The 26987-nt window shown below is 35.2% G+C and overlaps 1 protein-coding gene across 3 annotated transcripts in view; it reads right to left on the reverse strand.

The window, feature by feature from the left end:
* Positions 1–26987, reverse strand: part of FOXJ3 (forkhead box J3) — a 100847-nt gene that overhangs the window by 43409 nt on the left and 30451 nt on the right. For 2 of the 3 annotated variants that reach the window (XM_054572069.1, XM_054572067.1), the window contains exons 3-4: positions 17319–17643; positions 11612–11686 (exon numbers count right to left, since the gene is read on the reverse strand). In XM_054572069.1, the coding sequence (XP_054428044.1) occupies positions 11612–11686; positions 17319–17643 (400 nt within the window). Of the gene's footprint in view, positions 1–11611; positions 11687–17318; positions 17756–26987 lie in introns of all 3 variants that reach the window. The other variant, XM_054572068.1, reaches the window with a different exon arrangement.

Consider the following 26987-nt stretch of genomic DNA (forward strand, 5'->3'; position numbering starts at 1 on the left):
ATTATACACCTTTAAATGGTAAACTTTATGGTATGTGAATTATACCTCAATACAAATACTGTCTTAATTAGGAAGAAAACAGGAATCAAGGAGCTCTAACCTAATGCAATGGGAGGCCCAACATAATCTAAAGTCACTTGTCACAAAGCATAATCAATGGTATTGCCCAGAAAGAACTCAGGTCTCTTGATTTCTAGTTGTTTACTTGGGACCATATCAGTCTGCAATAAAAGTTTTAAATAGTCATTAATGTCACAGAAAAGTCATGCTAATCACCTACTTGAAGAATAAGAATTCCAAAAATTCTCTCAGATGCAAAGTATGTGAGTTAATGTTAAGAAGTGAAATAAACTTTTGACCCCTGCATTACTGATCAAAAGAAGAGGTCTGAGTAAAAAGAAGCAAAGCGACAATTTCTAGAACATCTAACAACCTGACTCAATTTAAAATAGCAAAGGAATTATTGCACTATTAGAAAAATTTACTTAAAAAGAACAGAACAACTACGTCTTAGTTAACTAGGAAGAGACAAACATCATTCCTGTGATAAACATTAATCACCTACTATGTATACCAGATACTATGAAAATGTCACAGGCCCAATCCTTGTCAACAAAAACTCACAATTGAGTGGAAGAGATCAAAATACAGATGGCACATCATTCGGGAGCATTAACAGTTGTACGGTCAAAGAGTTATGTGGTAATAAAAAAAGAGAGATAAACATAGAGAGCAAGAAAAAATGGTGAGAAGAGGGGAAAAGGAAGGTTACCTTGTTTTCAGCATAATGCTGACATTTGCACTGGGGATTCAAAGATGAGTAAGATGGAAAGAAAATTTTAGATACAATGATGAATATGGGCAAAAACATGAAGATATAAAACTGCCATCATAATGCAAGATAAATAATGCAATATAGCTTGAATATAAAGTTCAGAGGCACAAAGCTGGAGGCCAGAGTTGAAAATGTGGAGTTTTTACTTGTATACCAGGCAACGATGTAGAAAATGGAGCAATGGTAAGCAGAGATCAGAGAAAGGACAGTTGGAGGTGACAAACTAATCCAAGTTATCATTAAAATAATTTTGTTTTTTAAAAATCCCATTTCTTCTGATTTCTTTGTTTTCACATAAAAACGCAGGATCTCAAAACATCAATGATAAAGAATTAGATGAAAGGCTGAATTAGCTTCATGGGGTTTCTAAACCCTATATAGATCAGGACAGTATCCTCTTATTATAAAAACCCACAGTGAAGCCCTGACAGGTACGGATCAGATGTCTGGAGCATAATCCCATAAACCGAAAGGTCATGGGGTTCGATACTCGGTCAAGGCACATGCCCAGGCTGCAGGCTTGGTACCTGGTTGGGGCGAGTATGAGAGGCAACTGATTGATATCTCTCTTTCACATAGATGTCTCTCTCCCTCTCTCTCTTCCACTCTTCCCCTCTCTATTAAAATCAATAAGCATGTCCTTGGGTAAGGATGGCGGGGGGTGGGGACCCACAGTGAAGGAGAGACTCACTGTTGCATATCTTACATCCAGGGACTATAGCTGCGGAAACACAGAAATCCTAATGTTCCAGCATCAAAGTAATTTGGTGGAACACATTTTACCAATTACCTCTTAAGATACCCAAAAAAGATGAAATGGAAATTCTAGAATTAAAATTCCAATCTTTATTCCAATGACTGGAATAGATAGTTCACCAGATATGCTTAACAACAGATAGGATAGTCATAGAGCCAGAGATCTTGAAGACAGATCAGTAAAAATTATCCAATTTAAGGAACAAAAGAAAGAAAAGGGAAAAACAAATGAAAAGCTTCAATGACCTGTAAAACAATATCAAAGAGTCTATCATATTTTAATTGGATACTAAAAGGAAAGAAGAGAAAATGGGGCCATAATTTTTTTAAATGACCAAAAATATTCCAAATTTTGATGAAAACCTTATTAATCCTAAAAGAATCCCAAACAGAAAATACACAAAGAAAACTACACTGAGACACATCATAGTCAAACTGCTTAAATCTAAAGTTTCTGATAGCTGCCAACTAAAGAAGGAATGGGAAGGGCACATTACATACAGGGAAATAAAAATATGATAGGTAACTTTTTACCAGAAATAATGGAAGCCAAGGAAAATCTCCAAAGTTCTGAGAGATAGAGAAAATCCTGCAAACTCAAGATTCCACATCCAGAAAAAGTACTGAGAGAATGAAATAAAGACCTTTCCAGATAAACAAAAGTCCACAAAATTTCTTGCCTGCAAATGTGCACTGCAAGAAATGCCAAAGGATACTACTGTTAGGCTAACAGGAAAAGATATGAGATTGAAATTTGGATTTAGAGACAAGAACATGAGAAAAGAAAAATAATTAGAAAAATATTTTCCTCAATATAATTTCCTTAAAGCACTACTATTTAAAGCAAAGAAAAGAAATTCTAAAGTGAGATGTATAAGTAGAAGTACAAGATATGCCAAAAGAACAAAGAGAGGGATGGGTAGATAAATGGAATTACTGTAGTAAGGTTACTGCATGTGTGAAATGGATGGGAACAAGAGGAAAGTAGTAAGTGGTATGAAGTGTGAGGTGTGAAGTGAAGGGTGGTATAGTAGTTCCTCTAAATAGACTTTGATAACATAGTAATATATATTGTTAAGCTCTAGAATGACTACTAAAAAATTAAGAAAAAGGGCATACCTAAGGAGTCACTAGATGAAATAGGAAACTATATACTATTGGATTAACCCCAAAGGTTGCAGAAATGAAGCAACACAGGAACAAAAGAAAAAGAGCAATCATACCAATAATCATTAAATATAGACTAAGAACTCCAAATAGATTGCAAAGACTTTTAGACTGAATTTAAAAAGCAAGAGCCAATAACTACATGCTGTTTATAAGAGATGCACCTTAAATACAAAGATGTTTACAGACTAAAAGGAAAATACTAGGAAAAAAGTGTATCATGAAATTGCACAGGAAAGCTGTGGCTATATTAATATCAGACCAAGTAAGCTTCAAGACAGAGTATTTGAAGAAATTAAGAATATTTTGTAAAGATAAAGAATAATCCAACAGGAAAATCAAACACACTATCCATTTAACTAATTTAAAATGGATCAAAGACCTAAATGTACAATAAAATAAAACTTAAAACCCTACAGAGGATAACAGAAGAGAAAAATCTTTGACTTTGGTTATTTCCCAGACAAGACACAAAAGTCACTAATCACTAATTAAAAATTGATATTAGACTTCAAAATCCAAAATGTTTACTCTTCTTTAGACACCATTATGAAAACAAAAGAAGTTGGAAAAAATATTTACATAATATAAATCCAAGAACAGACATATTCAGGTATGTTAAAAAATAAAGACCTAAACTTACAACTCAGTAATAATAGCCACCAAATTTTAAAAAGAAGACAAAAAGCCAAGACTTTAAAAGAACCTTCAAAAGATAAACAAATGACCAGTAAACACATGAAAAACGCTCAACATCAATGGTCATCAGAAAATTCAAAATAAAACTATAACGAAATTCCACTTCATACCCACTAAAAATGACTAACATTAAAAAGACAGATAATAGCAACTGCTGGCCAGGACGTGGGGCAACTAAAACTCTCATGCATTGCTACTGGGAATGTAAAATACACAACCACTCTGCAAAGAAGTTTGGCAGTTTCTTAGACTCTTTCATCAACCCTTCACAAAGCAATTATTCTATTATTCAAGAGAAATGAAAGCATATGTCCACAGAAAACTTGTATAAGAATTTCTTAGCAGCTTGTTCACAGCAGCCCAAAACTGAAAATAATCCAAATATCCACCAATAGATAAATGGATAAACAAAGATTGTGGTATATTTGTTTACTGGAATACTAGTTAGCAATATTAAGAAACAAACAAATGATATATGTAATAGTATCACAAGCCAGACATTAGAATATACAATGAATGATTCCCACCTAAGTGAAGAGTTTGATTATGTGAGGTTTATGTGAACTAATCTATTACGGAAAAATATACTATAAACTTGAAGATCACTATCTAAAATGAGAGCCTGATTATCTAATTGTTTGAAGGATCAAGATAATATGTGTAAAATAACTACCTAATCCGTAAAGCAATACACAAATGTAGACATTATTAGTAATTCATATCAACAATTTTGATACAGGGAGTTAATGGCCCCCATGAGGAAAAAGACTACAATGTCTTAATCTGTAAAATTCCCCCCCAAAAAATCATAACTAGAAATGTACAATTTTGAACACATATTCTAAAAACGAATCACCTACCAACTTCAAGATATCCTAATACAAAGATTTATTCTAGAGAGAAAGAAAAGTGGCACCAAATTGAAAACTAGGCAGCATTCCTAAATAGAAGTAACTAAATAAATAATACAGATAATTCAAAAACTTCAGGAAAATTAAGATAATCAAAATGTAGAGAAGGCATCAGAAGATGCGCTGAAAACCAACGAAGGCCTTAAATGCCTCTATTTCCATCATTACAAAATATTTATTACTTCAAATAAAGTGCATTTTAATTATTCCAATAATTTATTTGATACTTTATGTCAACACAAAATACTCTGCTCTATCACAGTAATGTGACTTATAATAGCCCTCAGATTAAAAATAGCCTAGTGAAAATGCCATTATTTGATTAAATATAAGTAAACCCAAAAAGCTATATTAATTTCATATTCCTAGGAAAAGTAGTCCCTATCATAAATAACCTACCATTCCAAATAGCTTCATCCATAAATTTTATGTTTTAACTAACCCTACTGCCAAGTATGTATGCACACTGTAAAATGAATAATTATAGACTATTCTCTGCTCTTCTTAGCTTCCAATGCATACCATGTCAGAAGTCTCAGAAATAATGCTGGATCCCTTTTGTTCCTGATTTCATTGGTTTCATACCATGTCTCAAATGTGGTTTTACTCTCCCCGTTTAGATTAGGCAATCCAGTTTAAAAGGTTTGGTTTTTGGGGGATTTTGTTTTTGTTTTTTACCCTCAAATATCTTAGGATGCTGTTCCTAATAAACACCCTTAGCTCCAAGGCAGAGCATTTGCATGCACCACAGATAGAATGTACTTCCCAGTTTCAGTCTTGGTTTATACCTGTTGTCTAAGCATAATTAAATAATAAGTAACACCCTTTTTTATCCAGAAGTTTCTAGTTGGGACAGAAGGTTAATTAAGTAGTCACTCAGCCTGCAAAAATAGGCTATAAACAGTCAAATATATAGGAACTACTCAAAGGCAGGCAAGCTTGGCTGGCTAGTTGGCTGAATGTATGGAAACAAACTATTCCAATGCCAGCTAAGGTCTCTAGAACATTCTTGGTTTTTATTACTTTTAAATATATTGATTATCAAATAGCTTAAGCTAAGTGTTGCCCAGAAGAGATTGTTAAGGAATTTACTCTTAATCAATGGATTAAAAATAGGTATTTAGCATGTTGATTATAGTATATTAAATGGTTCCTCTAAATGTTAAAAACAGTATGTTCTAAGAAGTAATTCATAATTGGCCATATCTTATTTTCAAATCATCAGTGCCTTAACTGAATTCTTTCAGGAATAATTTTTTAAATTGGAGATAAATGTTATTTTATTACATCACAAATGATTTCCAAGAGCTCATCTGTATTTAATGTAACTCACAAAGCAATTCAGTATGACCATTATGTTAGTAGTTTAGACTAATTCAACACTGTCTTGTATCTCAGTATATGTCAAATTAATTATTGAGTCTAAGCTTAAAAGAAAAGAACTTGACGGTCAAGTGAACTTATGACTAGCAACAAACCACACGTTCTTCAAATGGCGATCACTGTGGTAAATCCATATAATGGAATATATGAAATAAAGAACTGCTGATACAACATGGATGGATCTCAAATGCACTATGCTATGTAAGAGCAGCCAGACTCAAAAGGCTACCTACTCTATGAGTCCCATTTATATTTAATATTAAATTTTAGGAAAAGCAAAATTATAGGGACAAAAAACAGATCAGTATTAGTTGCCAGGGTTTGGGGGTTTGAGAAAGGCGCTGACTACCAAGGGACAACACTGCTCTATACCCTGATCGTGGCGGTGGTCACACTGTATGGATTTGTCAAAACTGCTAGAATTATACATCAAAGAGTGAATTTTGCTATATACTTTAAAAAATGATAATTTTAGGGCAAAATATTTTTTAAAAGTAGTTTAGAAAAAGAAAAAAAGTGGCCAATCACAAACTGTTATCTCCCACTCCTAAGAAGAGCTCTAACAGAGAATACTGCATGTTCGAATAAAAGGCAGCTCTAACCTGCTGTCAGGGCTCTAGGCTGGCATTTCTTTCTGATTCTGCAGTGTTTTCTCTGAATCAGACCCTCATATCTATATACCTCAATCTTTCAAACCCTCTCTGAATGCTTCTGCTAACTCTGAGCTTTCTAACCTTGGTTTGTCTAATGGACTACCTCACATTCATAATCCACCTTTGCCTTAACATGCACTCACTGGCACTGATCCTTTCTTCACTCTTGGACCTCATGTTAGTACTTATATTAATTCCCTTAATTCCTGCTTCCATCTCAATTTTGTTCTCACTGGTCCCTCAGGTAAACTTGATCATGTCCTCTTCTCAACCTTCAATGGGGGTTCTTACCTACCATAAGTTAGAAACCACAAACGTTAGTAATTTCAGCTATCCTTGAAGTGCTTCGGAAGTGGCAAACTCTATAGCCTCCCTTAGGAACCCTATCAGTGTTTTCCTTCACTCCAATAAATATGTCCTTATTTCTGTCCAACCAAACCACTGCGCACCTTTAAATTCCACTTCATGTTTGGTTTTATACAAAGACACAGATAAAAGATAAACGTCTTCCTCACAAAATCATGTACTTAAGACTAGTATTAAAATTACACTCTTATCTGCTTTCTTCAGGGTACATTCCTATGATTCATTCAATACTGTTTATCATTTAATGTTACATCTTATTTTCTCTCAAATCTCTCCAGTTTTTCTACATCTTTTTACAAATAAAGTGACTAACAAAAATATGATACCAACAAATACTAGACAATTTACAAATAAATACAACACAATACTAACAGGACCCCCCAAAAATACTCTTGGAAAATAACAGATTAGTCAACTGTGTTATATGGTCCCTTATACTGTTAGAAGGCAGGAATAGAAAAAAAAGCACAATCTCAGAACTTCCGTAAGTTAATATTCTAGCAGTGACTTTGTTTCCTCACAAACCAGGAGACCCAATATTCAGCCACTGAGCCTTTACAACCTTCCCATCTTCAGACAAGAAAACCTCTCCTCCCACCAAAAAAAAAAACAAACGAACAAACAAAAAAAACACCTCTTTTTATTATGAACTCACTATAATTTTCCCTCCCAGGACAGGCAGATGGCCTTCACAGTGTCTTCAACTTCTTAGCTATCAGTTTTATTAGAGCCCATCAATGCTAATTGTTAACCTTATTTCTTAAAATCTTTTATTTCCTTTAAAGTCAAAATATTTTTCTGAGCAGGGGAAGAGGAAACAAGGTTGAGGAAAGATTAAGTAGAAAGCAAAGAAAGAAAACTTTATATTCTTAAACTAAATTTAGCTGATAGGATTTGTTTTTCCATAATGTGAACAAAATATTTACCTTTCTTTAAGATAAGTAACAGATACGTGTGAACTGCAGAAGACTTTTAAAAAACAAATTAGATCAAAAAGCCAGACAAAAATACAGAAAGTAGAGCTAATGAGAAAAGAGGAGACAAAAGACAGGAATTAAAAAAAAAAAATGGACATAGACTAAATATAGTATGACGATACAGGGTTGTAATTAAAGAAAGAGAAAATAGAAATCTGTGCCCGAAAAAGCAGCAGTTCTGGATACAAATATAATTTCATTTTCTTTGTGTTTCTTTTAAAAAAGAAAGAAAACAATGTGGCTGTTTGAAATTAGTTTCAAGGAAGAGAATAAAATGGATTTCAGACCATCAAAGTACACGGAAGGGTATCAGATACTAAGGGCTTTTATAACAATGATTTCTAGCAAATGGATTGAATCAGATAAAGAGCCATATAAAAATAACTGTAATTCAACAATACTCTTCAAGCTTTGTGCTGGCCTTCATACCACTCTGGTAATACAGTGACCAGGAAGCTATACCATAAAAAAACAGGAAAGAAGATGCTGTATAGCTACTTCTACCTCTACCTCCTGGACCCATCGGGGTCATGGCGGTAGCTAGCAAAATCCTAAGGGGTAAAAGTCCACCCCATACCCAACGACCGAAACTACTCCCACCCCACCTTGGCTCAATGGTTTTCTCCCACTGTGGTGAGGGTGGTTTTGGAAAAGCTCCTCAAATGCCAGGAAACACTGTAATACAAAAAGAAAAAACAATTCATAAGTACCAAAACTTAACTAACATTTTGGCCTCCCTCTCAAGGAAGATTGGTATAGCAGAAAAAGCACTAGTCTAGGAACCAAGAAACCAAGTGTCTGTCTGTTCACCACTCACTCTAGGACATTTGCTATAGTGCAGGTGACTTGGGGGGAAGATAGTCTCTTTCAGCTAAGGGTTATTACTAAAACAGCAGAATATGAGCCAAAAGCTGCTGACGGCCATGTCTGACACTAAGTGGACTGAAAATGTAGTCAACAGAAAGCTAAGGGATGTAAAGAGAAATTCCTGACGAGAAAATTTAAGAACCAGGCTCCAGTTCTTACTGCAGATTACTTTCTCCCTTAAGCTGATCTGTAGTGGGTTTCTATGACTTGCAAGTAAGTCTAGCCAATATACTTGCATTCTAATTCTGCAATGAACATGGGCAAGTCATTCCTCATTTACTGGCCCTAGTTTCCTCTTTTATAAAATAGGCTAGATCTGAGGTTTTCAATACTTTTTTTTAAGCAATAGTACTTTGAACAAAAATTGTATTTTGATAGCAAATATTAAAATGACTTGCCCTGGCTGGTGTGGCTCAGTGGACTGAGTGCTGGCCTGAGAACCGAAAAGTTGCTGGTTCAACTCCTGGGCAGGGCTACAGGGCAGGTCCCCAGCTGTGGGCCAGCTGTGGGCCTGCGAGAGGCAGCTGATCTGTATCTCTCACATATCATGTATCTCTCCCTCCCTTCCCCTCTCTCTAAAAATAAATAAATAAAATCTTTAAAAAAAATTAAAATGACTTTATTCATGTAAGTGTATTTTATAAGATTAGATTTACAACATTTACTTCTGACCAAAATCAATAAGGACAATGGATATTTAAATCTCATCTTGAGACTGGAAAAAAAAAAAAACTATTAGTATAAATGTACTTTATAACGTCAAATATATAATATTTACTATTATGACCAAAATCAATGAAAACAATTATGTGTTTTGATAAAAGTAAGTTTAAAATTGGAGACTAATGATAAAAATTGAAAGCTTTTATTTACCTCCCTGGATTCTATTTATTTCTGTATTTTGTTTTGGCCGCACATTAGTAAGGTAATCCTAATTCAAAACAATAAAGTAGTTATAAAGAGTAACATGTGTTTTCTACATCTCCTTTACCCCATGATACTATTTAAGATAGAGAGAAAGCTTAAAGTTCTGCACAAAAGAAAACCCGACACTACAATTTTTTCTTAAATAGGTCTCCAATTGGTTAAAATTTAGTACATAATATAGTTATACATTCATATGTTGGGGGGGGTTGTTTAATGATGTAAACTTCATTTAAAAATTAAATCTGAACCACATGCTTACTGAATCCAATCAGTGCCTTCATAGAACTGTTAATAAAAAAAAAGAAAATAATTGCTAAGCTCTTTAAGAACCCTTTCAGTCAGATTCATATCTATTCACTGCCCATAGTAAATTGCAATGAAGCAAATATAAAACGTTATCATTCTTTTCTTAATAATAATCCTGCTTAAAAGGAAAGAAAAAGTTCACCAATTCCTAGTTACCACCTTGGAGAGTTATGAACACAGGCAAATAATAAATTGGGTCAAATATGAAAACTATTATAATAATCTACTCAGTCTTATTAAGAACCAACTTGATGGGGCAGCTCATAGTAGGTGCTATAAAGCATTCATTATTTAAAGAGTGCCTGCTTTGCAATAGAAATGAATAACTATCTCTAAAAGAAGTTAATCATCTAGCAGAGGATACAATACATTCATTTATTCAACAAGAGTGACTCCTCAGCCACTGTGCAAGCAACTGGGGCTCTCGAATAAACAAAACACACATGATCCTACCCTCATAATTTAGACTTTAACCTAAGAACAGTAAATAACCAATCCAAGATTTTAAACAAACAGTAAATGATTAGGTTAACATTTTTGAAAGATCCCTGACTACTATGTGAAAATTACTATAAATTGGAGATATAACTTCATGGATAGAGAGACCAATTAAGAGCTACTACAATCATGACAAAATAACAGGAACTCAAAAGAGGGACAACAAACTCATTTGATTGGTGGGGGGAGGGGAGAACTTCAAAGAAGTATTATTGCAGCTCAATCTTAAAAGATTCCAGAATAAGCCAAATAAGTATAGGAAGGGAGTTTGTGCTTTAAGAGAATACCATATGAAAAGCATGCTTGAGAAACTTCATGTAGTTCCTCACACTGGGTTGTGAATGGGGAGAAACACAGCTAGAAAGACACATCAAGAAAAAATACAGTAAAGGTAGTTTATAAAAGAAACATCTTCAAAACACTGAGGAGTACTTATTTTAAGCAGGGTGTTACCATGACCAGGCTTACATTTTTTAAAAAATTTTCCAGAGACACTTAGCCTAACGACAACAACAAGAAGTCTAAACATCCAAACAAGAATGCATGCTTGCCAACAGACACACTCTCTCAAAGTCTTAATCTAGTAATTTATCATGACGAACAAATATGGTCCAAGCAAACACTCTGAGCTTAGAAACCAAATAACTAGTACCAAGTTCAGGCCACACTGTAGTTGACAAGACTGTTGAAACAAATAGATGAAAAAAGTCTGCAGATAAAATACTAAAAATGTGATGGTGGCAGGAAATAAATGCAACAAAGAGGAAAAAATAGCAACTAAGAAAAAAAGGAAATAACAGAAAAACATTTTTTTCAGAGTAAGAATTACTTCCACTTGTCAATTACAGACAAATCTACCTATTATGTGTAATAATTAATAAAGTGTGGTTCAAAAACAAAAGTTAATTTAATATGCACTTTAGAAAATAACCAAAGCTAGATTAGAAACAGCAAACTATAACAGGACCAGCTCTACACTAGCTAGCTTCCCACTGCTTAAAAAGAATGCTCTCCGTGCCTAGCTGGTCCTTGAAGCGTGCCAACTAAAATAGGGGTGAGGAAGAGGGGGTGGGGTGGGGTGGGCTGAAAGAAGACTTGCTATTTTCACAAATATCCTTGATCAAGGAATTTGAATGTTCTCATTGCAATTCTTTTTCTCTGTACAACAGATACAGCTTACATACAAACATATAGCTTAGGTACCGTACAAACATGACAACAAATATGTAATAAAGAATCCAATTATTTAAAGAAAATAAATCCTACCTTTCCGGGGTCATCCTTGGATCGAGGCACTTTAAGGAAACACTTGTTCAGCGACAGATTATGTCGTATGGAATTCTGAAATTAAAAAGAAAAGCCATACAGTCACTGAAATCCAAAAAACAAAATCTACCTTTAAAAATAGAATCAAAAATTTAAATAACTCTATGTACTGGAATACAATTACAAATGGAATAGGCTTTCTAACTGAGCTTCAAATTTAAATCCTCTCGATTTTCAAATTATGAATGTTACAAATGGAAGCAGTTGTTGAAAAAGTTTCTGGTAAATGTTAGAAAATTCCAAATAATGGAATGTATGTCCCATTTTAAATGTTTGTTAAGACCTTTTAATGATACAGAAAGATGTCTATGATTAATTATTATGGTCATTAGAGTCCACATATAAATGAGATCATATGGTATTTGTCTTTCTCTGACTGGCTAACCCATTGTTTTCTCATTGTCTGGAAAGGATCATCATTCTTTGTAGCTGTCTATATTCCAAGCAAAAATAGAACTCTCATTCGTAAGTTTTAAATTGATATTTTTGGTAGTAAGATAGGATTGGATTTACATTCACCTTTTAAAAGCTTCTTTAATACCAGTATTGTTCCCTATATTCATAGCAGCATTATTTACAATAGCCAAGATCCAGGAAAAAATATGTTTGTAAAATACCAAAAGCATATTTAGAAAGTAAAAACACCTAGAGAAATATGAGTCAAGACATGTATATACATACACACAATGAAGAAAAGAGATTACTTCAAATCTCACAACTTGGGCAGACCTTACCTCTAACAACCCCAAGAAAAGAAGTTGGAAGAGCAGAACAGAAAAACTTAGGATGGTCCAGGTTAACCTGGGGAAAAATAGCCCAGGTTAAATAACCAATCAGGGCATACTGCTTGGCCTTAAAAATGCCAGCCCCAAAAGTAGTTTCTCAAAAGTACACTCTACTTGCACACAGTCTACCTGCACTAGAGTCACTTGAGATAAATTTTAATGTAGAATCCTAGACTTTATCCAAGATAACTCACTAAACTGGAGTTGCCACTCAAAAATCTAAATTTTAAAAGCACTCTTGATTTTTTATTTTAAACTTGAATGTAACCTGGCACCTCCAATTCAAATCAAGATCCACATTCTTACCTGTATTTCTCTTCTTGTACTATGACAGTCCTGGTTCCCCAAACATCAAACATGAACCCACTTGTTGCGCCCTACCAAGCACATAAAACAGTTTCAGCATTTCTCCCAACTTCCCAACTTCTTTTCTTGGAGTTACTGGAAGCAAAGACTGACACTAGCAAAATATCACTAACAAAGACAAATCTGCTAAGTAAAGTTCATGTTTTCTTTGCAATTTTCAACCTTAGTATGTATGTTATGAAAGTTTATAATCAGGAAGCTCTTTCCAAAAGTGTCACAAATTTCTTTTTCTAATTACATTACACATTTGATAAGATGTAAGGCTTATGTTTGCTTATACTCAGTTTTAAGATTTCCATTTCCCACACTTTTTATTTCCTACATATTTTGGGGTTATTTTTAATGTGTAAAACACATGATTAAAAAGTCAAAACTATACAAAAAGGTATAGTTAAAATCTTATTCCCTTCTATATCTCTTCTATGTCAGTTCCATGCATCCGCTGAGGTAACTAATTATGTTTATTATGTTTCTAGTTTATTAGTCCTAAATTTCTTTTTACAACAATAAGCAAATACACAATATATTTTTATCCCTCCCACATACACATACCACTCTTCTGTATTTCTTTAGTACCCTATACTCCAGTAACATCATAGGTTAATTTTCTTTTGTAAGGTGAATAGCACAAAAATTTAAATTCTTTTTCATATAGTTCAGGTTACAAAATCATTCAATTATAGAAAATTCAGAGAGTATTTTTTAAAGATTTTTATTTACTTATTTATTTATAGGGGAAGGGAGGGAGAAAGAGGAGGAGAGAAACATTAATGTACAAGAGAAACATGGATCAGCTGCCTCTTGCATGTCCCCAACCCAGGATTTGGCCCACAACCCAGACATGTGCCTTGACCAGGAACCAAACCAGTAAACTGTCAGTTTGCAGGACTATTCCCAATCCACTGAGCTACACCAGTCAGGGCCAGAGTGTTTTTTAAACTCTTATGGAATATTCAAAAAGTTATTTTTAATATGTAATCTCTCTTCAATGCCCTGGCACAAAATGAAAGGGAGTTTTACCTAAATATTTAAATTGTATTTGAGTGCTTTTGAGTGACCATGGCAACATTTCCTCCTCTGGGTGACGTTAGTCAGCTCTACATTTCTGGAAAGGTATTTGACAACTGCTTTAGGATCCTTCTTCCACCCTAGTTCAACCAACATAAATTAACTTCACAAGTTCTAAATGATCTTTCATTTTCTCCTAACCCATCTCCTCCATACCTAAAGAAAATATAGTGAGCAGCAGATTGCAGGAGTGTGCTAATCAAAACTAAGGACAGTGAATGGGAAGTAAAGCCTGAAGAGAGAGAGAGGACCTGCACAAAGGAGAAGAAAAACCAGTTTCCATTTGTCTACTTCTGAAATTCTCAAAACATTTCTATGTCCACAAAAATAAAATTAAAAGTGATTATGGCAAGTTCTAGGCACCTGAAATTGGTTTGAAGAAACTTTTTTAAAAAAGTAATTATGGAGCAGCTACCTCTAGAAATATTAAAAGTCTGCCCAAAGCAACAGAACAGACTAGATACATCTTTTAGTTCTAAGAACAACATTGTCCTTCTCCACCTACTCCCATTTCTTCTCTTTTACCCCTCTTTCTTCACTGTACCTAAATCATGCATCTTCCAGTCAAAACTGTACCACTACTTCTAACCCAGTTACAAACTATGACTTGGGCTGGTCAGCAGCAAAAAATTTAGCAGATTGGATTTGACACTCCCAGGTTGACTTACACTTCAGCAAAAGCTGAGGTCAGACAGGTAAATGAGGTATATAGTCAAACTTTACATGCTATTTCCTACTAAATTTGGACCAAGGTCTTCAGCTTGGCATTCATATGTTCATGGGATCTGAACATTCTGGCTCTATCCCAATTCTTCTGCTTTCTACTAAAAACCCTTAAAACCATTTCCTGGAAACATTAAATAGACCTCCTCAAATCTTACTCTTCTTCAAAGCACAGCTAAATTCCATTTACTCAATAGTTTTCTAATCTAATGCCTCTCCCTTCCTTTTCTCTCATAGCACTTAGTTTTGTGCCACTCACTTTATAACCTCATCATACTTCCCAAAAGCTCTTCTAAACTCTCACAGCAATTATTAACTACACCCTTCATTTAATACTTTTTAGTAGGTCACATATATAATGAATATTTTTTATGGCTTACACACAGTAGCTATGCCCAATTATTCAACTCTTCATAGTGCAGCATTCTATGTTTTTCTATTACAGAGCTTTTTACATAGCATCATAATTCCTTGTTTCTATGTATCCACCACATCCAATAACAATTACAAGCTTCCTCAACAAACAAGTGTTGACAAGGATGTGGAGGAAAGGGAACCCTCGTGCAATGTTGACAGGAATGCAGATTCATGTAGCCACTACAGAAAACAGTATGGAGGGTCCTCAAAAAAAATTAAAAATAGAACTGCTCATGACCAGCAATTCTACTTCTGGGTATATATCCAAACAAACCCAAGACAATAATTCAAAAAACATATGCACCACTGTATTCAATGCAGCATTGTTTAAAACAGATAAGATATGGAGGCAACCCAAGTGCTCATCAATAAACAAGTGGATAAAAAAGCTGTAGTATATATATGATGGAATATTACCTGGCCATAAAAAATGAAATCTTACATTTGCAAAAGCACAGTACATCATTGGTCACGATACATCAGTAAACGTCTTCTTTAATAAATATAAGGGAGGCTTAAGAGAAACAAAACTACCTACCATCTGATGGCAGACCTAAAGTTCTATAAACCCCTTCTTCCAAATGCACACATATCCACATGCCCCACACAGCACACAACTGGGTAATTCCTACATGAGAATATGAATATAACATGTGCAGATCCAAAAAAGAGTAAGTTTAATTATTTGTTGTATAACATTAGGTAGGTTGGTAACTAACTTTATGGAACATCAAAAAACCTAGATAAGGAAAGAGGGATTCTTAAAAAGAAGTGGTTCATTTTAGGGCTGCAGCAGAGAAGGTATAAGATGAGCCTATAACATTTTGTGATGCCAGAAAGTTAAAAAGTGCTAAACCAACAAAAATGTGGTCATGTCAAAACAGCACAGGAGCCAACCTATAAGAGCTACCAACGGTCAAGGCTGTAACAATCTGAGCAACAAACAATAATAGCACAAAGAATGAAATAAATATCCAGGAGTGCATAATATTACGAATAAGTGATTGAGTAAACAAACAAAAGGGGATGAGGGGCAAGTCTTTCTAACAGAAGAATTCCAATTAATAAATGTAAAAGGAGGGAAGAAAAAATGAAAATCACCACTAGAAAATGATAAAAAACTGCAGTAGTTAGGATTCACTAACAAATGCTAAAATTAATGAGCAAAACTGAAGAAGAAATGGGATACCTGAATGCCCTTAAAATAGCTCCCTAAAAAATTTTATAACTCACAAAGTGAGAAACAGTAATCTTATAGTGGAGAAGCCTGGCATATACCACATTAACCAAAGAACCAAGGTGAACATTACCAGTAATAAGACACAGTGACATGAAGTCCGATATGATATATAGACAAGGGCACATCACCTCCATATTATTCTTCCCAAAAACACATTATCTCACTCTAATCATGAGAAAACCTAAGACATTTCCAAACTGAGAATCATTCTCCAAAGTACCTGATAAGTACTCTTCAAAAGTATCGAGGTCATAAAGACAAGACTGAGGAACTATTAACAGACTAGAGGAGACAAAGAAGACATAACAACTAAATGCAATGTGGGGTCCTGGACTGGATCCTGGAACATAAAGGACACTATTTGAAAAACTAATGAAATCTGAATAAAGTCTATAATTTACTTAGTAGTTAACAGTACTGTTTTAGTCAAAAGTATTGTACCAACTTTAATTTCTTAGTTTTGACAATTGTACTATGGTTATATAAAATGTTGATATAGAGGAAGTGGATGAAGGACATATCGAAACCCTTTGTAATAGTTATGTAAATTTTCTATAAATCTAAAATTTTTGCAAAATAAACAGCTTCTATACCCTGGCTATGATGCTCAGTGGATTGAGTGCCAGCCTGCAAACAAAGGGGTCGCCGGTTCAATTCCCAGTCACAGCACATGCCTGGGATATGGGCCACATCCCCAGTTGGGGGCGTGCAAGAGGCAACCACACATTGATGTTTCTCTCCCTCTCTTTCTCACTCCCTTCCCCCTCCTCTAAAAATAAATAAACAAAATCTTTTAAAAAAAAAAAGCCTCTGAAAAATGTTGGATGATGAAAGCAGTACTAACTGCAATAAATACAGTTTTTTCTACCTTAGACTCACTATGAACTTACATGAACTGTGAGTACTGTTTTCCAGTGAATGCTGCGTTACCTCTGCTCTAACCAGAATTTCGTTTTCAGTTATAAGCCTCCACAGAGCTTATCTTCAATAAAGGCCAATATTGTTATTGCTTGCAGCATAAAAATAATAATTTAAATAAAATCCTTACCTTCCAGCCACTGCCAGCCTCTCTATAATATGGGAAGTTATCACAAATCCACTGGTAAATCTCACTTAGTGTCATTTTCTTTTTGGGTGAGCTATTAATTGCAAATGTAATGAGGCTGGCATAACTGTATGGAGGTTTCCCATCTTTGTGCTGCTGGACTTCTTCCTGGTCCAGGGTTGTATTTGGATCAAGGAGTGCATTCTTCTTGGAAATTCCTGTTCCATGTGCATTTTGTGTAGCATCAGATTTTTGGATAGCTGCTCTCATGGTGAGCTGTGGTAACCAGTCCATAGATGTTAGGCTGCTCTCCAATTCAGATGTCATCCTGAAGGTAAATAGACTCCTTAGTCAATATCAAGGAAAGAACCCCTCCTTCTCAAAATATCCAATATTCACAAATCTAGGAGTTCCAAAGTGAGGGAAAGCCTGAGTTAAATCTGGAGGAAAAAGATTTGAGTATGTTAATAAGCAAAACAAATATTTAAGAGAACAACATTTCCAATCTTTTTTCTTACTTTATCCTCTCCAAAACACAACTAATTTGGCTTTAAAACGTTTAAGATACCGAACAATACATACACACAAAGTAATTCTGATGCCAATCTTTACTCACCAACACCAAGGGCCCTTTAGAAACTTAAGACTGTACATCTGTCATTTCTTTTACACAAATTTTAGAGAGGTAATAAAAACAAGAAAAAAAACCCACCAAAAGTGAAGGCAAGAAGTCAGAAAAGTAACTGAGACATCAGCACAGGGATTTGCACAGAGGAAATAAGGTAGAATTGAGATGGTACAGGGTAAGAAGAGTAAATAAGGGTAGACAGGAATGTCAAGGAGACAAACTAGTTGGGAGAGTTGACAGTAAAGAAGAATGCAAACCAAAGGACACGGATGAACAAGAGAAAAGGAGGATATGCAGGACCAGGCAATTTCTTTAAAAAAAAAAAAAAAAAGTAAAGGAACGAGTTTAAGAAAACTAACTAAAGATCTGAGAGGCTGGATATAAGACATTATATCACAGAAATGGACATTAAGAAAAGAAGCACTAAAAGCTCAAGCACAGGCTTAATGCAAACATCCAGTGATCTGGGCTCTGTAATGTATTTCACTCCAATGATGAAAAATTCAGATCATTACCACCCAAAGAAGAAAAATAAAATCTGCCAGATTAACACATTCTAGAGAAGGGAGGAAGCTCCTCTAAGAATTAAAAATACAGAAACAAAGCGTGATACTTCACTATGAAATCGCTAACTTTCAGCAGAAGGTACAAACCTTTCTATCCTAGGGTCAAAGAAGTGGAATAGTAACCCTGACTAAAAAATAAAGAAGAATGAGCCCTGGCTGGTGTGGCTCAGGGGACTGAGTGCCACCCTTTGAACCAAGAGGTTGCCAATATGATTCCCAGTCATGGCACAGGCCTGGGTTACTGTCCAGGTCCCCAGTTGGGGATGTGTGAGGGGAAACTAACCGATGCTCCCTTTCTCCTTCCCTTACCCTCTCTCTAAAAAATAAATAAAATTTAAAAAAAGAAAATAAGAAGAATGAAAGGCTCCTAAGTGGTATCAAATACAGGAAAAAAGAAGAAAACAAAATAAGAAACTTAAAGTACCTCAAAAGAAAAAAATGTATGGCTAATACATTTAATACACAAATGGCTGCAGATAAAAAGCAACTTGGAGTATGTACTTAGGATCTGAACTTCTGGGAGGCATGTGGAATTGATAAAGAACACAGGCTCCTGAGTCAGAAAGACCAGAGAGCTCAAGTACTGATTCTACCAGTTACTCTACCAGCTACTTGCTATAGGACCGTGAAAATGTTTAGTATCTCTAAACCCTATAGCTTTCTCATCTATAAAATAAAACACTGTGACCTAGAGTTAAAACATTACTTTGAAAATTAAATGTGGTAACACATGCACAGAAGAAACATTCAGTAAGTATTAGTTACTCTAGGAGTACCCTGGGAGTGTACCAAAGCACAATAAAGTAAACCATATAAATCAAGAGACAATCACGAGGATTCTATCTGCATTGCCAGTAGAGTTTAATTATATATTGTTTTTCAGATATTTAGATCCAGCTTCACCTTTCTTATTTTCTCAATCTGCCTTCATTTCTATTACATGAATATCTCTGGAAACTGAATTTTAAATTCCTCTAAATAGCATCTTCAGAGATCTTTAAAACAAAATACAAAACCAAAAGAAAAAAAAAACCTTACCAACCTGCTCTATAATCTCAGCCAGAAATGCTTGCTCCCAGTATGGCATAAGTTAAAAGAACTTGTGGAACAGGAAGACAAGATAACTCAGAGCTCACAGGATACCAAGAGAGTAGGCTAAGTACCCTAGAGATCAGAGACCAATCCCTTCAATTTAAAAATGTAAAACTAAGGTCTACTGAACTTAAAAGACTTACCCAAATTTAACTAACAGCACAACTAAAACCAGAGCCCAGAGTTCTGATGCCCAATCCAGTAGTTTTTCTACCATAGCTCATTTGTAAAATGAAAATAATAACCTCATTGATATAAAGTATTCAGACCAGTGACTGGCAAATAGTAAGTATTCAATAAATGTTAGCTACTGGTGGTGCTGGTGATAATAGCAGTTACTGCTGTTATTATTCACATTTCGTTCTATAAACATTGGCTATTATTATGCCATGCTGTCATCCTATTTGCTTCAATTAAGTCTCCACTGAGTAGCTTTATTTTGTTCAAATTCCCAAAGCAGCCGGTCACATATATTTGCGAATTTAATGTAAAAGTATATTCCAAATTGGAATATAATTGATATTGCAGGTGCCCCCTATTGAGAACCATCTTTAACTTGTTTCCTTCCACCAGTACCACTAATTGACTTTATGAAACACCAAGGCTGTAGGTTAGATCTCCGGTCAGGGTACATATAAGAATCAACCAATGAATGCATGAATAAGTGAAACAACAAATTGATATCTCTCTTTTTCTCAAGTCAGTATTTAAAAAAGAGACTTTATGAGTCAAAGTAATATAATGAAACATACAATAAGTAGGTACTTAATATGTTATAATATTTAAAAAGAATTTATAATTACACATATATAGGCCTATGCTACAGGAAGATTTTATACACATACACACAAACACACACAAAGTATGATTAAATTCCTGTCCTCCAGGAACCCACAATCCAGTCAGGAAGGTCAAACACAAGAAAGAGCTGAAAAAGAGTAAAAGGCTGAGCTCTCTGTGCTGCAATGGTTCAGAAAAGGGAGAAGACAACATCAACTGAAGCCTTAAGAGGTATAGGAGGAAGAGGTTCAGCTAAAACTTTAAGTTAAGATCTAAATAGACTGGGAAGATGGTCCCTAGTCATCAAAGAAATCATGAGTAAGACCTATTTCATTGTTATGCTTATTATCATCAGTTCTGCTGGAGCAGATTTGAAGTACCCTATGAACTCTCTTTTAAACTTAAACTCTGAAATAGTGGGATTTCGGTTTTGTTTGCAATTTATTATATTTTATATATTCTTGGTAGGGAAGTAAAAGAATGCCTCCATGGTTTGTGCTTAGACTAGTCACTGCAGTGGTTCTCCATTAAGCGCTGAAAATACAAAAAAATGATCATTAGGCTTGGCCAGATCAGTAACTTTAAAAGAAACCTCTTAGTGAAATGGGGATGACAGAGGTCCACTTGTAAAAAAGAACAGATGGTAGTAAATTTTAATAGAGCATGGGAGGCTCTGAGGAATCTGGTTATGGAAATCTAGTTAAGAAATGTCAGGCCCTCATTACCTCACCTCATTCCAAAAGCTTCCTAGCTGGCCTCCTGGACTCTTGATTTCTCACCACTCCTCCCTGCTAACCGTCTCCAGAGTCCGAGCATACACTCCAAGAGGAATCTGCCAGCATTGTTTCTCATGTCATCATGCCCCAACACTTTCAATGGTTCTTTCTCTTGTTATACTAAATCTAAATTCCTCATTTTCAACTACCTTAGATTACACTAATCTTTTTTAATCCTTCTCTAAATTCCTAGAGCATTATAACCTCGGTTTGGCATTTACCATGCTGTTTTATATGTATAATTACATCATACGCCTAAGCTTTCTACCATCACTCCCTCTTCCCGCACCCTCCTCATTAGGGATAGTAAGCGTACTTCAGATGCTAATACCATGCCAGGTACATGTTATTTGAAAAATATTTAGATAATGAATAAGAGTCTCTTCTCTTCTGAAAAGCCTTTTTTTTCTTACTCTGCCTACCTGGTTACTGTTTTTTTTTTCAAGACTCAGCTCAAACATCTCCCCCTCCAGAAAACCTGGTCAATCTACTCTTCCCGTCCTATCTCCTAAATTGAACTAGATCCTGCTTCCATAGTAGAATATAAATATTCCTATTACAGGACTTACAAAGAATTATAATTATCTTTATCTTTTTCCCATGAGACTATGAGATCCTTGGAAGATACGTTCTTACTTTTTTCTGTCTCCCCAATGCCCAGTAACATAGTAGGTAAAGGGTCAATAAATGGTGGTAAAATGATTAAAATACATTGTGTAAATGTGTTTCTGCTCAAAGAAGTGAGACCATACACATTAAGAGCTAAACAAAAGAGGCAAAAGAAAAGAAAACTCCAAGAGCATGAAGTAAGAATAATCACAGAATCAAAATCCTTTATGTGGGGGCGGGTGGGGCAGGGGAAAGTGGTAGCGGGAAAATGGAGACAAATGTATTTGAACAATAAAAAAAAAAAATCCTTTATGAATTGGCCCTGGTTAGTGTGGCTCAGTGGACTGAGTGCCAGCCTGCAAACCAAAGGGTCCCTGGCCTGATTCCCAGTCAGGGCACATGCCCAGGTTGCAGGCCAGGTCCCCAGTGGGGGGCATGCGAGAGGCAACCACACACTGACGCTTCTCTCCCTCTCTGTCTCCTTCCTTTCCTCTCTCTCTAACAGTAAAATCTTTTTAAAAATCCTTTATGAATTGTAAAAAAGCACAAATCAGAGCACAGACTGACAAATGGCACTACACAGGAACAGATACAGTTCCACTAAATAGAGGAGAAAAATGGGAAGACGGAAGCAAAGATAAGAAGATAATATTACTTGTGGAAATTACTTGTGATAGCATTACTTGAGAAAGCAAACACAGAGAACTTACATCGGAGGTTCTTAAATCTCTGATGGTACCTATTGCTTAAAAGAAGTTCCATGAGGAATTTTTTTCTGCATAAAATGAAAAGGTAAAGAGCATCAAGATAAAAAAATTCAACATTAAGTCATGACACAGGGGGAAGAGAAAGGGTTCTATTCCCCATAATGAAATGCTGTCAATGATATGACCCCAAATATGCTTTTAGCCACTTTAGCACATTGCTTGACCTCCCCTCTGCAACTTCCCTGACTTTCAAGGAGTAGCCAAAGCTTATCACTAACAAAGGTTTCAAAAATGGGGAAATCAGTAGAGATATTGTTAGCCCCCTAGATGGAGTTAAGAGAAAGACATCAAGGAAAATAAAAGGAGTAAGTAAGAATAATGAGGATAATGATGTTGTTGACCTGGATATTCTGGAATCCTCCTACTCCATTCTAAGCACTTGGCATTTCATCATAAGATTTGGCAGCATGTGAAAAATTGAGCAACTGAGAACTCAAAGGAAATCTTTGTAGTTACCACAGCAGTAATTCTGGTCACATGCAGCTCAGGAGATATATACATATTTTTAATATATTTATTGTCTATAAATATAACTTTTATTACAGCATCTCAGCACTCACAGCAACCAGAGGCAAAGTCTGTGGCAGAGACTACTAATTGCCTAATATCTGTTTTTACCTCTTCCTTAGAAATACAACCCCAATTTTATTCTGGATGGCATTGCACCTTTTTCCCTTCCTGCTCTCTAGAATATGGACACAATAGTTGTTCCTCCAGTAGTCATCTTGGATCATAAGATAACCTCTGAGAATGGAAGCCACTCACTGAGGATATGGAAGCTATGGAAGCAGAGAAGGAATCTTGATCATTGATTTTTTTAGTGAAGTAATTATGAAGCTGTAATCCTAGCCCTAAAGAGCCTACCTTCCAGACGTTTCATGTGTTTATCTACTATAAATCTCTACCAGTAGGTGAATGCAATTCCTAACAAATGTGAAATTTGGGACATGGAAGCGAGATGATATAAATAATAGAATCTAACATAAGATACTCTCTTTAAAAAAGAGTTGATGAGACAAGTATTAAGAATTCTGATACTGCAGGTTGGAAAGCTGTGACACTTATTAAACAGTGATGAAAGAATTTGGTCACACTAATCTACAGAAGTTGGCAAGCAAACCATATGCCAACTGAGACTACAACAAGGTAGAAATGTAGGGAAAATTTAGAATGTTGGCATGTGTTGGCTCCTCCTTGCCACTTAAAGTCCTAAGAGAGAAATAAACTTCAATTAGAGTTGCAAGTAGAGATGGAGAAAATGCAGATTTGCCAAGTGAGGTACTCCCTGACCGTGGTCTGCAATTTAAGCCAAGTCCTATAATTTAAAGCCTTGTGTGGTTGAAAAAAACACCAACTGCTTCTGAAGTGGCAACATGAAGTAACTGGGTACTAGCTGCAAAACTGCAGACTTAGCAGTAGAGAAGACTGGTGCTTTGCCACACAAAAGAAATATTGTAAGGGTGGTGTTGTCTTTCCACCCAAGACTATTGTTTCAAATGGCCTCACCAGAACCATTCTCCTCTCAGGAGCTAAAAGAAGGCAATGGGAAAAATATATTCTTTATTTCCACTAACTTGTAACTGAAATTTAACATTTCTTTTTATTATGAAAATAAGACATGAAATCATTAACAGGAGCATTATCGGTACCTGTGACTTTGCCATCATTAAAATCACAAAAATATTCATATCAAGTGACAAATGTCATAGCTCAAAGTTTTATTTAAACTCATCAACTACTTCAAAATTATGAACATATTAGACTTGCCCCAGATCTTTTTAATGTGCTATTTTTAAAGGCACATCTATTTCTCTATTACAAAGTTAATATTTTGTTAACCATTTTTCAATATAACTGGTTTCCTTTGTAATCTAAATATCTTGTTTCCTGAATTTGAGGCATTGTTCTGAGAAGGGTCCACAGGTTTCATGAGCTTGCTGAAAGGGTACCAAAACAGGGTTAGAAATCCCTGGGGTAAGCAGAGCACAAAGGGTAGGCTCTTCATATTCTGTCTGGGCAGGGCCTTTGGCTCAAAGCAGCAAAAAGTCTAGAAAGTAAGTTTTCACAGGTAACTGTATGAAGAGTGGGGGACAGAGGAGTCTAGACTGCAAAAGCCTCTTGAATTTCCAAAATAATACCCATCAACAAGCTCATCAGGAAGAACTGAGCTGTAAAAGCTGTGCATTCCCTAGAAGGGCATTTTCACCAATACCCATCTCAGATGCGGCCATGGAGGATGCTGCACAAAATAAGATCCTTTAGAGGGCAGAGCTGACAATGGCCGCTGCCCCGAAGAGCAGAATCAAGGAACTTTTTACACTGTCAGGGAGTCTCTGCCACTCATACCCAGTAGTTTTATAATCAATATGGACTAGTGAGTTACTGAGTGTTTCTGATTATCTCATTTTCTTCTTTTACTGCTATTATCCTATTCTTTCTGCACCAGTCTATATTAGGCATGCAGAATGCAGATTTTGTTTGTAGGTCTTTGAAGCAACAAGAAGCCACTCTGGGATCTAATGAAAGCTTGCAGAGAACCTGGTTTTTCAGTTAGATACAATAACTGGATGAAATTCTGGGTTGTCTCCCTTGGGAAAAGAGCAAGTGAGTTCTATATATAAGAACAGTACGTGTGGAAAAGAAATCACAATTTAAAACAAGGAATCCAATATACAAATAGCAAGTCATTCCTCAAAACTCAACCTTCACAACTTTTCTTACACCACAAAAATTCCAAAAATATTCACAATACAACTTGTACAAAAATTGTGGGAATTTAGCAAGCACTCCATTTGTAAACACAACTGTGATTTCAGAGCTATTTATCATAAAATCAGAGACAAAAAAACAACCTCATTAGCTCATTTTTTCAATTCCTTATTACATTTTTGGTGACCAACAAAGGGAAGAAAAGTTCACAATTTATTTGAATATGCTGCAAGGTTTGTAACTTAAAAAAAGAAACAAAAGTTTCAACAGGTTAATCTATGATCTTCCTTGCTATAGAAAAGAAAATTCCTTTAAATTCTATCCTAGAAAATGAGAACTGGTCAGAGTTCTCTTCATAATGATACATCATACGTTTTATAGTATTAACACCACTGGGGTTCTTTCTTCTCTAAGTTTAAAGTCCAGAATTTCTTCAATCGGATTTGATTTGAGAATCATAATATATCTACTGCTCTTCTCTAGATTCTCTCCAAATTATTCCACAAATATGAAATCTTATATTCATAAAACTGTATTCTAATTTCATACAAGCCATACTCATAGTCAGAACTCCATTCAGGGTACAAACTTAGAGATCATATGGTCAAAAGATAACTTTATATATACTATATGTGTAATTCTCACCTTAAAATTATTTTACTTTACAGATAAGGGAAGAAAAATAATCAGGGTCACTAAGCTAAAATTAATCACTAAGCTAATTTCTATCATTAAATACTGTATTTTGCATTCAAAGCTCACTCTACCTACTGAAATCTCTGTTTCTGAGTAGTTGGAAAGACTGATGAACACCTGTCCCTTTGAGACAAGAACACTCAAAGCCATATTTGCAGCTGTTATTTAAAAACCCAGACAGAATCTATTAATACTTCCTATACTGAATTTAAAATATACATAAATATATATAAAAATAATAAAAGTCCTCTGAGTAACATGTGTCTACTGGTTCATTCTTTCCCTTTGAAGTATTTATCCTGACCTGTTTGCAATCATATTGCTTCAACACATCATACAACATTTACTGGATACCACACGTCAGTGTTATCTCTACACATTCTGTGACCATGGCATTATGCCAGTAGCATGGCATCAGTGCTCATAAACGACTAACACTGTGGAAGGTGATTCCCATCTTATCTTTTAGTGTTAAGTATAATGCACACACACAAAAAAAAATGCTCAAGAAACAGCTTAGGTTTCTACCTGCGATGTCTACAATTCAGCAGTCCTCAAAGTATGACCCAGAGATACTTTCAGGAGATCAGAAAGGTCAAAACAATTTTCATAATAACATGTTATCTACCTTCAGCCCTGGCCAGGTAGCTCAGGTGGTTAGAGCATCGTACCCAGATGCCAAGATTGCAGGTCTGATCTCTGGTCAGGGCAAATAAAAGCAGCAACCAATGAATGCGTAAATGAGCGGAACAACAAATTGATGTGTGTTCTCCTTCTCTCTCTCTTTCTCTGTCTCTCTGTCTCATATCTATAAATAAAAAACAATTTTTTAAACTGCTATTTGCCTTTTTTCACTCTCATCCTCTTATAAGTGTACAGTAGAGCTTTTCAAATGCTATGGAACAGGTGATATCACAACAGATTGAAAGCAGAGGCTGAGCTAAGAATCCAGCTGTCTCTATTAAGCCAGATATTTTAAAATTTTGCAAAATGTAAACAATACCAATCTCACTGTTAATAGTTATTTGTCATAAAACATGTTACTGATA

Source organism: Pteronotus mesoamericanus, unplaced genomic scaffold (genome assembly GCF_021234165.1).
Source record: "Pteronotus mesoamericanus isolate MK-2021 breed Mesoamerican mustached bat unplaced genomic scaffold, CSHL_Meso_final contig_221, whole genome shotgun sequence".
Classification (NCBI taxonomy): Eukaryota; Metazoa; Chordata; class Mammalia; order Chiroptera; family Mormoopidae; genus Pteronotus; species Pteronotus mesoamericanus.